Source organism: Mustelus asterias, chromosome 8, assembly GCF_964213995.1.
Source record: "Mustelus asterias chromosome 8, sMusAst1.hap1.1, whole genome shotgun sequence".
In the NCBI taxonomy this organism is placed as follows: domain Eukaryota; kingdom Metazoa; phylum Chordata; class Chondrichthyes; order Carcharhiniformes; family Triakidae; genus Mustelus; species Mustelus asterias.
Window position 1 is genome coordinate 104,271,407 of NC_135808.1, and position 15,153 is coordinate 104,286,559.

The 15,153-nt window shown below is 40.2% G+C and overlaps 1 protein-coding gene across 1 annotated transcript in view; it reads right to left on the reverse strand.

Moving 5' to 3' along the window:
• Nucleotides 1-15,153, reverse strand: part of tesk2 (testis associated actin remodelling kinase 2) — a 110,695-nt gene that overhangs the window by 41,689 nt on the left and 53,853 nt on the right. Inside the window, exons 4-5 of the mRNA XM_078218643.1 lie at nt 12,179-12,227; nt 2,908-3,054 (exon numbers count right to left, since the gene is read on the reverse strand). Coding sequence (XP_078074769.1) covers nt 2,908-3,054; nt 12,179-12,227 — 196 coding nt within the window. The remainder of the gene's footprint in view (nt 1-2,907; nt 3,055-12,178; nt 12,228-15,153) is intronic.

Sequence of the window (15,153 nt, forward strand, 5' to 3'; positions counted from 1 at the left end):
GCCGGCAGATCTTCAGGTCCTGCCAACAGAGACAATGACCCCCCCCCGCCCCAAACTCAGAAGGATCATTTAGATCCGAAACGTCAACTCTGTCTCCTGCCACAGATGCTGCCTGACCTGAGTTTATCCAACTTTTTTTGTTTTTATTTCAGACTTCCAGCATCCATAGCATTTTGCTTTTATATGTCCCTCTTATCCTTTTGGTTTCAGGCTGCCTTGCTAAGTTCCTTTGTGAAGTAATAAGATCTCAACCCTCATTCAGAAAGTGAACAGAATTTCTATACTGGGCATCCAGTGCCAGAGCAGTTCAGTAATCATCCCAAAGAGAGCAATTGGTTTGCTTTGCTGGCTTGTTCTTGGGCACCCAAGACCTATGTGCTTTGTTGTAAGTACTTGCCACAAGGCAACTTTGATAGATTCACTGCACCTATCAGTACTAGCAACACCTCAGAAATCAACACTTAGAGTGGCTGAATGCATTGCAATCAGCATTCCCAACCTGGGAACTTTTCTTGTACTTTAGGTTTTCAGTTCACCTGTAATATATTAGAAACTGATCTGATGCTCCTTCAACATATATTCGGAGCACCAAGGAGAATATGGAAGGTGGTAGTGTAATATTTTGGTGACCAACGTTTTATGCATCACTATGAATAAACGATCACATTTGTTAGTATTCAAAAGTTTTTGACTGATAATAGTAACTGTGCTCCAGCTAAGGTATGCACTTGGATTGATTTGATTTATTATCACATGTATTGGGATACAGTGAAAATTAACTGTTTCTTGTGTGCTATACAAAGAAAACATACCATTCATAGAATATATAGGGGAGAAGGAAAGGATAGGGTGCAGAATATAGTATTAGTCATATGTCCACGGTGCGTGGAGTCCTTGATTATGCTGGCTGCTTTTCCGAGGCAGCAAATAGATGGACTCAATGGTGCAGGTAATATATTGCATAGATTACAGGATTGTCAACCAAGTCCACTAAGTAAATTCTCACTGTATTTTGTTTTGCATGTCTCTTTGAAATGACCGCCACAACTACGTGGTTGTCAATAGCTGGAAAGAGAAATACATATCGTATTGCCATAAACTAAGCCACAATAATGTTGACCATGCTTTATTTTATGCATTGCCTTAAGTAAACAACATTTCTATTAATATTCATTGTGAAGGCTCATTGATAAAACATCTTAGTTCTCAGGTAAAATCTGAAAAGGGAGAACATGCAAGTCTAGGCCTACATGAAAAGTATTACATTCATGTAGGAGTGACATGGTGGCACAGTGGTTAGCACTGTTGCCTCACAGCACCAGGGACCTGGGTTCAATTCTGGCCTCAGGTCACTGTCTATGTGGAGCTTGCGTGGGTTTCCTCCGGGTGCTCCGGTTTCCTCCCACTCTCCAAAGATGTGCGGGTTAGGTGGATTGGCCATGCTAAATTGACCCTAGTGTCAGGGGGATTAGCAGGGTAAATATGTGGGGTTATGGGAATAGGCCTGGGTGGGATTGTGGTCGGTGCAGACTCGATGGGCCGAATGGCCTCCTTCTGCACTGTAGGGATTCTATGATGCTGTATTGGACATCTGAACTACTCTGAAAGAAAAACTAGTGGCTTCTCCTAATTCTTCCAGGGAGGCAACAAGAGGTGCAGAAAACAATACCTTTTCAAACTGCAAAAACTACATTCAAGTCTAGAACCAGTACTGTAACCAGAACTGTAGGATTTATCCAATTTCCTTGTACGTGCAGTTATGCATGATGCGATGCTGGAGACCTTCTACAGTTTTTGTTGGTGAGTACCCAAATCAATTCAAGCATGAAACATTGGGCAGGTCTATTTTAAATATGCACTGATTTGTATCACTTGTAATGGTTAATGGAGGTCATATATCACTTGATTTTAGGTTGGATCACTCTGAAATCGGAAAATCCCGCCCGATGTCAACGGACCTTTGTAATGTCTGTCACCTTGCCCGCTACAATTCTCATGGCGGGCGGAACGGGAAAATTCGCCCCACCGTCTTTAAGAATTCAGGTGGTCCCGAGGCTTAACAGCTCTTCCACATCTCGGTCGCTCACGTTTGGAAGAATTGTAGTAGTACTCCATGTTTCTGAACTTGTTTATCTGCATTAGATTCGCTATTTGTGCTCCTTTGAGTCGTGTTTTTCTATATCAACAACCCACCTGCTTGTTTCAGACACTGTGACCAGGATTTTCCCCAGTGTCTGATGGAAAAAGCAGCATTGAAGCTGCTGCTGACAGCAATGGCAGCGTTCTCCACCATATAGTGCAGCAGTTTTTAAAAAAAATTGAAGTCACAGGCTCCACAATGTATCACTAGCGGGATAGCCTCCGATTTGCCCGTCCCACCAACAACTTAATGATCCAAGGCACCGTTTTTAAATGCTGCCCTAGCATACAGCAAGCAAACCTGTTCACCCAGAAGCATCCCCGGTACCCCTGGGCAGTACCCAGGCACTGCCTGGGCATCAAGCTGACACCATCCTGGCAGTGTCCAAGTAGTATCCAGAGCAGCGAAAACCCAAGAAAGTGACAGCTGCTGTGCCTTGCAATAATACCCAAAGTTTTGTAACAATGTTGGAGTACACCATCATATACAATATCACCAATCTACATTATATTTATATATATATACAAATGCCAGAACACATTCTCCTAAATCAAGCAAAACTTCAATCATGTGTTCAACAAATATGTAATTGCTGCTTGGCAAAATTGCTTGTCAATAAAGTGATTCTGCTCCATTAGTTCGTAAATTATTTTGAAAGAGACTTAACATGCATTACTTGTCTACTTCCCCCAAGTGACACATGATTAAAATAGCGCCTTAAGAAATAAACAGCATTCATTTTTGAATTCTCGCTCCATATACTAGACCTTAGAAGTTAAGTCCCGATGAAAGACACCCTTCGAGTGCAGGTAGCTGAGTCCACAGGCAAGGTCATATGCTATTTTGACCCGGACACGCCAGGAGAGGTGATCACTGCTGTCCAATAACTGTTCGAGGTTCCCTCTATTAATGTACTGAAAAGAAAGCACATGGAAAAGAAATCACCATCTGAAGTGGTCTCATGCTGTGCTCACGTCCCAGCTTTAAAAATCTTATTCTCCAGTCTAAAATGTTACTATATAGATCATTATTAACTAAAAAAAAAAACAGGTTTGACCACCAAAAGAAATCTTCTCATCTAATATAATTCTTCCTCCAAATAGCTCTCCCAACAAACCACTGCCACAGCTACTGCAAATCCATCATTTTGATCAGTTATTAAAAGGTGCAGTAAAGTGTCATGGGGCAACTTGGTTAGTTCTGTGCAATTTTCAGGCATGCCCAACAATCGAGATACATCTCAAAAACTTCACGGCTAAAGTCAGGAACTTGCCTTGCAGGTACAAACCAAATCCTGTATTAAAATGGTACACAGATATTCCTGCGGCAAGGCTCGGAGGGTTTTTTTTAAAGTTTGTACAGCTGGAAATATGATGACTGTGGCAAGATGATCAGGATGTAGTGCAGTAATAAATTGGTAGGAGGAGGAAGAAAATATTGGCAGTGGAGGGGCAGCACTGCTGTGGTCCCGGGCTGGCCAGCAAACGGAAGTTTGACAGTTTGGGGCCACTGCACATGCGCAGAACTCCAGAACTGTCAAACTCTGGTGTGAATAGGCCCCGCCCCCTGGGTTTTAATGAGATTCACGACTGGGACCTCCTCAGTGCACACAGTGCAGAGATTCAGGTGAGAAGCTGAACTGTCACGATCTAGAACAGTTTTCCTGCCAATTCAGCACTTTTGGGAGAATCGCCCCTATGGAAACTGAAGAAGGCTGTGCCTAAAAATCACACAACATCATCTTTTTACCAAGTGTATATTTGCTCAGTGCTGCAACCCTATTAGGTAAATAGGGTTAGGAAGGGGCTGTTCAATGGTTGATCTGTATCTGACTCCATTACCTATCTTTCGTTGGTAGCTGCAGAGAAAGCTCATTCTTTGCTTTTGGTAAAACAGTCTGAACATATTAGGACCAACTGAGGGTGAATCGTACTTACGGCATAGCAGAGTCCATCATCTATAATGTCACTGGACAGTGTCTATGCTACCTGTCCTCCATAAAATCAAGATCCGAATAACACCATAACAATAGCAGATACTCAAGTTAGAAATGTAATGATAGGAACAGGCCATTCAGTTCTTCAGACCTGTCACTAACATTAGGTAAGCCTTCAACATGTCATTGATGAAGACGAACATCTCGCCAAGGCCATCCCCACACCCTCACTTCTTGCCTTCAAACAACCGCACAATCTCAAACAGACCACTGTCCGCAGCAAACTACCCAGCCTTCAGGAGAACAGTGACCTCGACACCACACAAACCTGCCACAGCAACCTCTGCAAGACGTGTCGGATCATTGACACGGATGCCATCATCTCACATGAGAACACCATCTACCAGGTACACGGTACCTACTCTTGCAACTCGGCCAACGTTGTCTACCTGATACGCTGCAGGAAAGGATGTCCCGAGGCATGGTACATTGGGGAAACCATGCAGACGCTACGACAACAGATGAATGAACACCGCTCGACAATCACCAGGCAAGACTGTTCTCTTCCTGTTGGGGAGCACTTCAGCGGTCACGGGCATTCAGCCTCTGATCTTCGGGTAAGCGTTCTCCAAGGCGGCCTTCACGGCACACGACAGCGCAGAGTCGCTGAGCAGAAACTGATAGCCAAGTTCCACACACATGAGGACGGCCTAAACCGGGATGTTGGGTTTATGTCACACTATCAGTAACCCCCACAGCTTGCCTCCTGGACTTGCAGAATCTCACTGGCTGTCCTGTCTGGAGACAATACACATTTCTTTAACCTGTGCTTAATGCTCCCTCCACTCACATTGTCTGTATCTTTAAGACCTGATTGGCTGTAGAGATTCGCATTCTAATCAGTATTCTGTAACTTGATTTTGTGTCTCTGTGCCCTGTTTGAGAGCAGATTTGCACTCCATCTGACGAAGGAGCAGCGCTCCGAAAGCTAATGGCATTTGCTACCAAATAAACCTGTTGGACTTTAACCTGGTGTTGTTAAAACTCTTACTGTGTTTACCCCAGTCCATCTCCACATCATGACTAACATTAGGAACATGGATCCATGTCAGGCACAAAGCAGATTAATAAGATCATGCAATAACAGGAGCACTGTAATAAGGTTACTGGATGAGTAATCCAGAGACCCAGACTAACCCTCTGAAAAAGGAGTTCAAATCCCAGCACTGTAGCTATAAGAATTAAAATTAAATAAATCTAGAATAAAAAGATAATCTCAGTAATGTTGATTATAAAACTACCAGAGTGCTGGTTCACGAATGACATTTAGGGATCTGCTGTCCTTACCCTGTCTAGCTGACAAACGTGTTGACTTTTAACAACTTTCTGAAATGGCCTAACAAGCCATTGTCCACTCAGTTGCATCAAACTGCTATTGGAAGGTCAAATAAGAATAAAACAGAACAGAGCTCCCAGAACAGATTCAACATGGACACACCCAACCCAGTCAACCTTACTAACAGCTAGAGAACTGTGCTAAAACTGAGAGAGCTGTCCCAAAGACTACTCAAGCGTCAGCCTGATTTAGTCATTCTCCCAGAATCATATCTACAGCCTATGTCCCAAATAGTTTTCTTCCCACCAGCAGAACCAACAGATCATAGATGGTGACAAAGGGGTATATAGTCAGGAGGGAATGGTCCTGGGGGTCCTCAACATGGACTCCAAACACATTAAGTCAAACATGGTCAATTAAACCTCCTGCTGATTACCACCTACAACCCTCTGTTTATATCTAGTGGGGATAGTAAAGGTTTTCAAAACAATAATCTGGAACAAAATTAACAGTCACTTGGACAAGTGTAGATTAAGTGAGGATAACCAGCACAGATCTGTTATTGGCAAAGTATTCAACTGACCTGATTGAGATTTTTGATGAGCTAACAGAAAAGACTGATGAGTATAATGCTGTCAACGTCCATATGGGTTTCCAAAAAAATGTATAAAATCACGAGGGTTTGAAAGAGAGCAAAAAGAGATGCAGTTCCCATTGGCAGAAAGTCAAGAACCAGACGACATAGAGTTAAGGTGATTAGCAGAAAGCAAGGGCAACAAGAGGAAAAACATTTTTATTCATTTGGTGATTTGGATCTGGAGCACACTGCTTGAGAGATTTTTTTTAAATCATCCATGAAATGTGGAGTTTATTGTCCATCTCTAATTGCCCTTGAAATGGTTGTGGCGAGTTGCCTTCTTGAACCACTTCAGTTCATAAGCCGTAGGAGCACCCACACTGCTGTTAGGAAGAGATTTGCAGGATATTGCTCCGGTGACAATGAACAAACAGTGATATAGTTTTAAGTCATGACTGTGCGTGACTTGGAGGGTACCTGCAGGTGGTGATGTTCCTATGCATCTGCTACCCTTATCCTTCTAGGTGGTAGATGTTTGGATGCTGATGTCAAAAGAGCCTTGGTGAGTTGTGTATGGTGGAAGCAGATTCAATCATGATCTTCATAAGGGAAGTGAACATTTGAAGAGAAAATATTTGTATGGCTATAGGGAAAGGACAAGGGAGTCGACTAGCTAAACTACATTTGCAGGAAGCCACTGCAGACCTGATGGGCAATATGGCCTTCTGTGCTGTAATCATTCTATGGCTCAGTATTCCTTCATGTTGAGCACCGTTTGAAAGAGTACAGAGAACAGCAAGGGTGCCCAATGTACTCTGGATGAAGGGACTTCAATGATCATCACCAAGAGTGCCTCAGTAGCACCACAACTGACAGAGCTGGCCAAGTCCTGAAGGACAGATCTGCTACACTGAGCTTACCAAAAAGGGGCAAACGAAAGTAAACCCTACTTGGCCTCAATCTACCTGTGACAGATGTATCTGTCCATACCAGCATTAGTAGGAGTGACCCATCACACAATCTTTACGAAAACGTTTATGCCACACAATTAGAAATGAGAAATTCCAAAAAGGGAGCATCTAATCATCACCCCATGAGATTCATTAAACACGACATTATCATCACTAAATCTTCCACCATTAACATTCTGTGGGTACCACAGATCAGGAACTGAACTGGGCCAACCATATAAATACTGTGGCTACTAGGGTAGATCAGAGGCTAGGAATTCTGCAGCGAGTAACTCGCCTCCTGACTCCCCAAAGCTCGTCCACCATCTATAAGGCACAAGTAGGTGCTTGATCAAACACTCCCAACTTGCCTGGATGAGTTTAGCTCCAAAAACATACCAGAAGCTCAACACCATTCAGGACAAAGCAGACCACTTGATCAGCACCTCAACCACCACTAGTGCAGAGTGAGGGGTGAAATGTGTACAATCTACAAAATGCATTGCAACAAACTGCCATATCCCCTTTGATAGCACTTCCAAATCAACAACTTCTACCATACACATGGACAAGAACAGCAGATGCATGGGAACACCACCACTTGCAAACCACACACTATTCTGACTTGGAACTACATCACCATTCCATCACTGTTGCTGGATCAAAATCCTGGAATTCCCTTCCAAATGACACTGTGGCGTGCTAAGACTATATGGACTGCAGCGGCTCAAGAAGACAGTTCACCATCACTTGCTCAAGAACAATTAGGAATGGGCTTTAAATGCTAACCTTGCCAGCTACCCTTACCCATGGGTGCATGTGAAGACCAATTTCCAGACATCAGTTCTAAGTTTCCTTATTAATTTAAAGCTCCTATCCCACACACACAATTTAAAGTAGATTGATCTTATCCTTTCACTTAAATAGAATATACTCCAATAAGATTGCTTTGTTGGCGTACCCCACATCAGAGAAGAAAAAATAAATCATCTTTCCAATACCTCCCGAAAGGCTGAAGAGCCGAAGCTTTCTCCGAAACTTCCCTAATGATGCAAACACTAGCAATAGCCTCACAGCTTTTCACTAAACTGTTTCTAACACCTGGCTATCTCCCTTGTTCCTCAATGGCTAGAAATGGACACAGCATTCAAGGTACAGGCTGGTCATGTTTGATAACTACTTTCTCCAACATATGTTTTATTGTTTGGGCTCTGTAGTTCAATGTTCTGTTGGCTCGGTTGCTGCAGAATCAAAGCAGTGCAATTCAACTATCATTTAATCCTAAACTGCACTGGCAAATTCAAGAAACCAGATAGCCAGCTGGTTGACTACAAGAATGAAATGATGCATGTCTAAAATAAATTCCCAACATACAAATTGTATGTTAACTAATAAAAATAATGGAAATGCTAATTAAATTAAAACATTAGCCATGCAGATAATAAGCCATCAAGCAAAATGAGCTGTTCCAGACACACCACCTGTCAAATAAAATTCAATTTACAGATGACTGGTACAATCGCAAAATAATCTGTCCTTTTTTCTGTCTTTAGTTCATTAGCCAGAGAATTAATATTTTGCATACGAGATACAATGTCAGATAATGCCACTGCCTGAAAAGGGAAACTGACTACATTGACTTCATAGAACCATAAAGTCATAACGGTACAGGGAAAGGCTCTTCCACCCTAACGTTCTTGCTGGTTCTCTGTACAGTAATTCAGTTCATCCAATTACTCCACTCTACCCCTGTAGCTCCACAAACTTGTTTCTCTCAAGTACCATACAAGTTCCTTTCAAATTCATTTAACACATCCACTTTCACCACCCTCGTAGGCAGCGAGTTCCAGCTCATTGCCACTTGCTGTGTAAAAATCATCTTCTTCACATTCCCTCACATCTTGTGCTCCAAACCTTAAATCTGTGCCCAATAGTCTTTTACCATCAGCTAAAGGAACAGTTTTTCTTTATCTACCTTAACTGAGTCATCATAATCTTGTATACCTCTATCAAAAGCCCCTCAATCTCCTTTAAGGAGAAACAAAACAGTTTCTCAACCTAACTTTGCAGCTAAATTATCTCAACCCTGGAATCACTGGTAGATCTCTGCACACTCACAAGCATTCTCGAATCCTACAACCTGAAGTGGCACAATACTTTAGCTGTGGCCAAACCAAAGCTTTATAAAGGTTCAGTAAAACTGCCCTACTTTTGCATTGAACACCTCAATCTATGAAGTCCAAGACACCATATACATTTCTAATAACATTCTCAATAGTCCTGCCATCTTCAAAGATCTAAACATATGCCTCTCTCCCTGCATAGTCCTAAGAACTATGCCATTAAGTCTATATTGCCTCTCCCTATCTTTTCATCTTGCACATCTGCGTATTGTACAAAAGCAAAATAATGAAAGAAAAATAGGATCGAGAGAGATAGAAAAGTCAAAGAAAAAACTACTTAGAAGTGATTTAAATTTAATTTCTAAAACTTTCCAACAATTATTAAGGTCTAAAGGAATAAGACTGCAAAGTTAATTTTTGGTGCCAGAGTCAGCTTAACAATAGAAAATACTTAAACCCTGACTTCTTCTGGCATACTTGTTCAGAGTTTTTAATCATGTAATTGCCACAGTTCATGCCCTTCATGCAGAGTTGCTCAGTGAGATACCAGTATAGTGCACTTCTGGAAGAGCAGAGAAACCTGAACAGCAATTTCCTGATTATTGTCTTTAAGCACACGTGTATGGTTTGCAGAAGTTGCTGTCCTATTTACTTTAATTACAGTGAGCACTGCTGACCTGTTATATTAATTGCCAAATCAGGGTCAGTGTGGTTTTCATGGTGTTATTTTTCTGTTCATCGAAAACAGTGCAAGCTCTGATTTACTGCTAACTGAATACGTTGGAGGATAAATCATGCTCTTGGCTGTTAATGCTTATGAAGAATAAACAAAGTTGCACTCATTTAGGGCTTTCCATAACACCAGAATGTCCCACAAAGCTCTACAGAAAATAAAACACTTTTGAAACATAGTCACTGCTATCATGTAGGAATTACTTTACATTAACATAAGTTCAGATTTTTTAAATGACATTATTTAACCCCCCGTTATTTGAAAGTATATTTCAACCTTTTAGCCAAATGATACTGTGTCCATGCTCAACTCACTTAACAAGAACACTTTTCAGTACTTGCTATTAAAGGGAACTACAGCATAGTGATGAAATCATTATTTTATGACAGAGAGCTCTTAGAACAACTCTGAATATCCACCAGCTATTTTTATTCCTCTGCCAAGACCACCTCAGCACTCACTTACTTAAACAATCCAGGTGCCAGATACATTTTCTTCAAGAATTATAGGCAAGTGGAGTTATTCAAGTCACACAAGTCTTAAATAGGAAACAGCAGGAAAAAGACTGCAGAAAATAAAAGGTCAATTTGTTCAGTGGATAAAATGTGCTGTGCAATGGACTAATTAATATACAGACCAGGAAAAGATGAGAATGCAATTTCTGATCCATCGTAAATTACCTGATCTCAAATAGGGTAGAAGGAAGGGGACTAAATGCATGAGCCAGTTCGAGTTGGGAACAGAAAAAAAGGGTTTAAAAATGGCACTGAGAAATGGCATCTTCAATACCTTGGAGTATGGTCTGCATAAAGACTCAAAAGTCCTCAGCCAAGCATGACAATGGATGCAAATAATCACCAATTTGTTTATTCCCTGTGCTACAAAACTTAAAATTGCCTCAATACAAGGCTGAAGAGTTCAAGTTTCTCCAAAGGAAGGCCCTGGGATGTGAGGTGGTGACCTGAATGGCCATGCTCAATGACTAACTCGTAGAACAGTTCTTGTCCAGTATATTTACCAGCAGGCTACACCCCCATTTTCATCCGAACCCAGAAAGGTCTAAGACCCTAGTAGTTTAGCCATCTCAAATTAGCTTGGTACAGTATTTTCACACACTTTCACTACTTGGCCTGGAAGCAAGATCAGTCTGCAATCTTTTAGAAAATTCTCTTTTGCAGATGTCAACTCCTAGTATAAGGATGGTATTGCTGCAAATTTACCATACAGGTAAAACTGAAACACAGTGCTGTATAACTAGCATTATATGCATTTGTGAAGCTCTGGTGAAGAATTCTAACTAAGCTAATTCGACAATCAAAATAATTTTCAATCGAGCAAAACTCAATGGTTGCTCTCGTAGTTGGTTCAATGTTGATGAATGTCAATATGCCACAATTAAAATTGTTGCATTAATAAAGGGAGAAATATATGGGTGAGAGAGAACTTCAGATAGAGACCCTTCACCTTCAGGTATCAAAACATGTTAAAGAACATTTGAGACTTTGGAGAGTCCACAGTGATCAATAGCAATCTAGATTTGTTCATGCAGTGTATGGATGATGTTGAGCAAGATTGAAAAACAATGAGTTGTTATTCCCATAATTCTTACAACTACTTTGTCTAAATCTTTATCGATATCCATTTTACCCAAATTGTAACCACATTTCAAAATATGGCAGCTGTAATAGCAGCAACTATCAAAGATGTATATATAACAAGGCTGTAACGCAACATCCAAGATCCGGATGGTTGTGTACACTATCTTCCAAATACTTGGACTCTGTTCCAATCTCATAATAGACACTCAGGCATTGTTTATTTTGGGGACCAAATACAGAATTATTTCAAGATATTTGTCAATTTTCATGCTTATTAAAATGAGCAATGAGTGTTGAGAGTAATAGAAAGTGATCCATGTTGACAACTATTGCCCACATCAAGTAGTAAAGAATGTTGAAGTTCCCTAAATCCTATACCAGGTATCCCCGTTGCTCAGGTAAAATTGTGTACTTAATACCTAAACCTAACTTCCCTTTGATGGCTTGCTAGGTCAACTCAGGGAGCAGTTAAGAGGCAATAACCTTGGCATCACATGTAGGCTAGACTGGGTAAAGGCAGCAGGTTTCCTTTCCTGAAGGGCATGCGTGAAACATTTGGGTTTTCATGGCAATCTAATAACTTCATGCTACATTTACTGATGCCAGCTTTTTACTTCCAATTTTATTTAAATTTAGATTTAAACTAAAAACTAAAATTCTCAAATTGCACTAGTTGGATATCACTTGCGTTCTCTGGATTATTGGACTAGTAATCCAACAATTACACTATTGTATCCCATAATATTATTCATATAATAGCATTACTATGAAACCCAGCAACTTACTTCAGTTAATGCATGCAGTTGGCCTTCATGAACGCAAACACCCATAAATCTACAAAACAAAAAATGAATTATAAACAACTTGCCATATTTGAAGTACATCACAAAAAGGGGCCACAATATTAATAAAAGCCTTGCAAAAGTAACAGAGTTAATTTATAAATTGTATTTGAAGAGTAGTCATAACATTCAAATGGAAGGGTAAAACAACTTATACTATAAAGTGCCTTAAACATAGAAAAAAATCCCATGGTGCTAAAGAGAGGATTAACAAAAACACATCACTGTAAAGAGGCACCATCTCTGGGTTCTATTGAATTTGTTAATTATGTACCATAAGTCTATTTTGAAAATCCATCCTTTTATATCATCACAGTGATGAAATTCAATGTTAAAAAACCAACTTAATACAGGCATGTAACAAAGTGCTTCCAAAACAGCATATCATTTAACTCTCTGCTACATAAAAGAATGATGCTGTAACAAATATTCTGAACTCTGCAGTTACAGTATTCACGTGATTCAACAACAGACCCTCAAGATTCCGTACAAATGTACTGAAGTAGAAATTGTACCATGATACAAACTCACACCAGAACCTTCATCGTTCTGGTGTTTGAGAAGGTTATTTTAAACAAGTGCAAGCTACAGGAAAAATTACTAGTTTTAAAATACTAAAAATGTGATCAATTTGTTTACTTATAAAATTCAGAAAGAATGTTCCCAATGGTGGGGGAGTCCAGAACTAGAGGTCATAGTTTGAGGGTAAGACATGAACCTTTTAGGATGCGAGGAGAAATCTCTTCACCCAGAGGTGAACGTGTGGAATTCACTACCACAGAATGTAGTTGAGGCCAAAACATTGTCTGATTTCAAGAAATTAGATATGGCTAAAGGGATCAAAGGATATGGGGAGGAAGGTATTGAATTCGATGATCAACCATGATCAAAATGAAGGGCAGAGCAGGTTCGAAGGGCCGAATGGCCTACTCCTGCTTCTAGTCTCCATGTTTCTATGTTAAGTGATAGATGGCTCTGTATTTAAACTTATGCACACTAAGGTGAAGCTCCAGGCAATACTGTCCTCGTGTTCCACAGGCAGCAAAGAATTAATGAAACCTTGAAATCAATATTTAGTCCTGTGAACACATAACAGTACCAAAAGAAAGGGATTTAGCCTTGATAAAAAATTAAACGGGTTCAAATTAAACAGAGTTGAATTTGAATACCAAGTGAGAGATGCAGAACCATGTAAAGCCAATCTAAACTTTTACAGGAAAATTTAGCCTTGTGAACCATCAAATCGCACGAGTTGGAAAGAAAAATATTCTCAATCCTCCTGACATCACCAAAAACTAAAAGAAAATTGGCAAACACAAATCACTCCAGCTATCAAAACAAGTAATGTTAAGTTCAGAAGGCAAAATATAATAATTAATAGTACGTGAAGTAGACTAGAAGATCTATCATATATACACATTACATATGAATTAAGTCACTCAAATATAAGATGCAACCCATCACAGATAACATAACTCAGAATCTCCAGTTTGTTTATAAACTTTTGATCAGTTGAACTAAATTAATCAAATTTAGATCAATAAGAGGTATCGAGTACAGTTTGGGCAATACACTTTTCCAACAAAGCAATGTCAATACCTGGAGATTCAATACAGCCCTACAAAAGCAGAAACAATCAATCCAATATAGATTGTACAATTAATGAAGCAATCCAACAAAACCCCAGCAGATATTATAGTTAGTATGTGTTGTGATTGGATAATAGTTTGGAACCCAGGCAGTCAAAATGGATAGCAAGATTCTCAAGAGCTTAGTGCAAAGGAAAATGGCCCAAATTCATTCCAGGACAACTGCCAATTGGCACTGCTAAAGTCACATTACATTGTAATACAAATTACAACATTTGTCCTACGCTGGAGTGTTTTATGTTCCCAGCCTAGTTCTGCATCATTTACTACGTGCTGGAAGAAATTCAGTGCCTACAAAAGTAGGATGCACATTGCACAATATATATATATAGTGGAAGTTGAATAAACTGACACTCCCAAAATACTGACACCTGTTAAAAAAAAGACACCTATTAAGACACCCAAACATTATGAAACATATAAATTAGGGGAATCCAAGAATCTTGCATCAGATTTCCTCCACTGACAGGTGTCCTAACTTTCAAAATGGACGTTGAAAGGTAAACCATATGAGCCAAATATCTTAAAATTGGCTGCATTTCCTAGTGTTCCTTCTTTTTGTTTTAAACTTGGGACTGTGCCCAATTCTTGAGCCTTACCAACATGGTGTGATTTCAAGTTCACTTTCTGCTTGTTTGAACTTCCACATTCATTGCCATCCAGGGTCCTTTTACATTGACAGAAGGATGTTCAGATTCAGGGATCTGCACACGGCAAGATAGCAGCTGGCAGAGCCAGGATGTCGAGGAGATCTCAGCCAAATGATACAGGGAATTAATGCTTTACAGAACCAGCCTTGTATGACACTCCTTTCTTCCATGCTGCAGCTGTTAATTGTGACAATGTAAAGAGAGATTCTGGCCAATGGAGAGGAATGTGGGCAAATGCGAAACCATCCATTTTGGCAGGGAGAATAAAAAAGAACGTTATCTAAACGGTGAGACACTGCAGAGCTCTGAGATGCAGAGGGATCTGGATGCCCTAGCCATGAATTGCAAAAGGGTAGTTTTGGAATTTGGATGTGGAAAGGATGTTTCCTTTTGTGGGAGAATCTAGAACTAGGGGGTCATTGTTTAAAAATAAGGAGTTAGCCATTTAAGACAGAGATGAGGAGAGTTTTTTTCTCTGAGGGTTGTGAATTTTTGGCACACTCTTCCTCAAAAGGCAGTGGAGATTCTGAATACTTTTAAGATAAATTCTTGATAAGCAAGGAGGTGAAAGATTATTGGGGGTAGGTGGGATGTTGGGTTGAGATTACAATCAGATCAG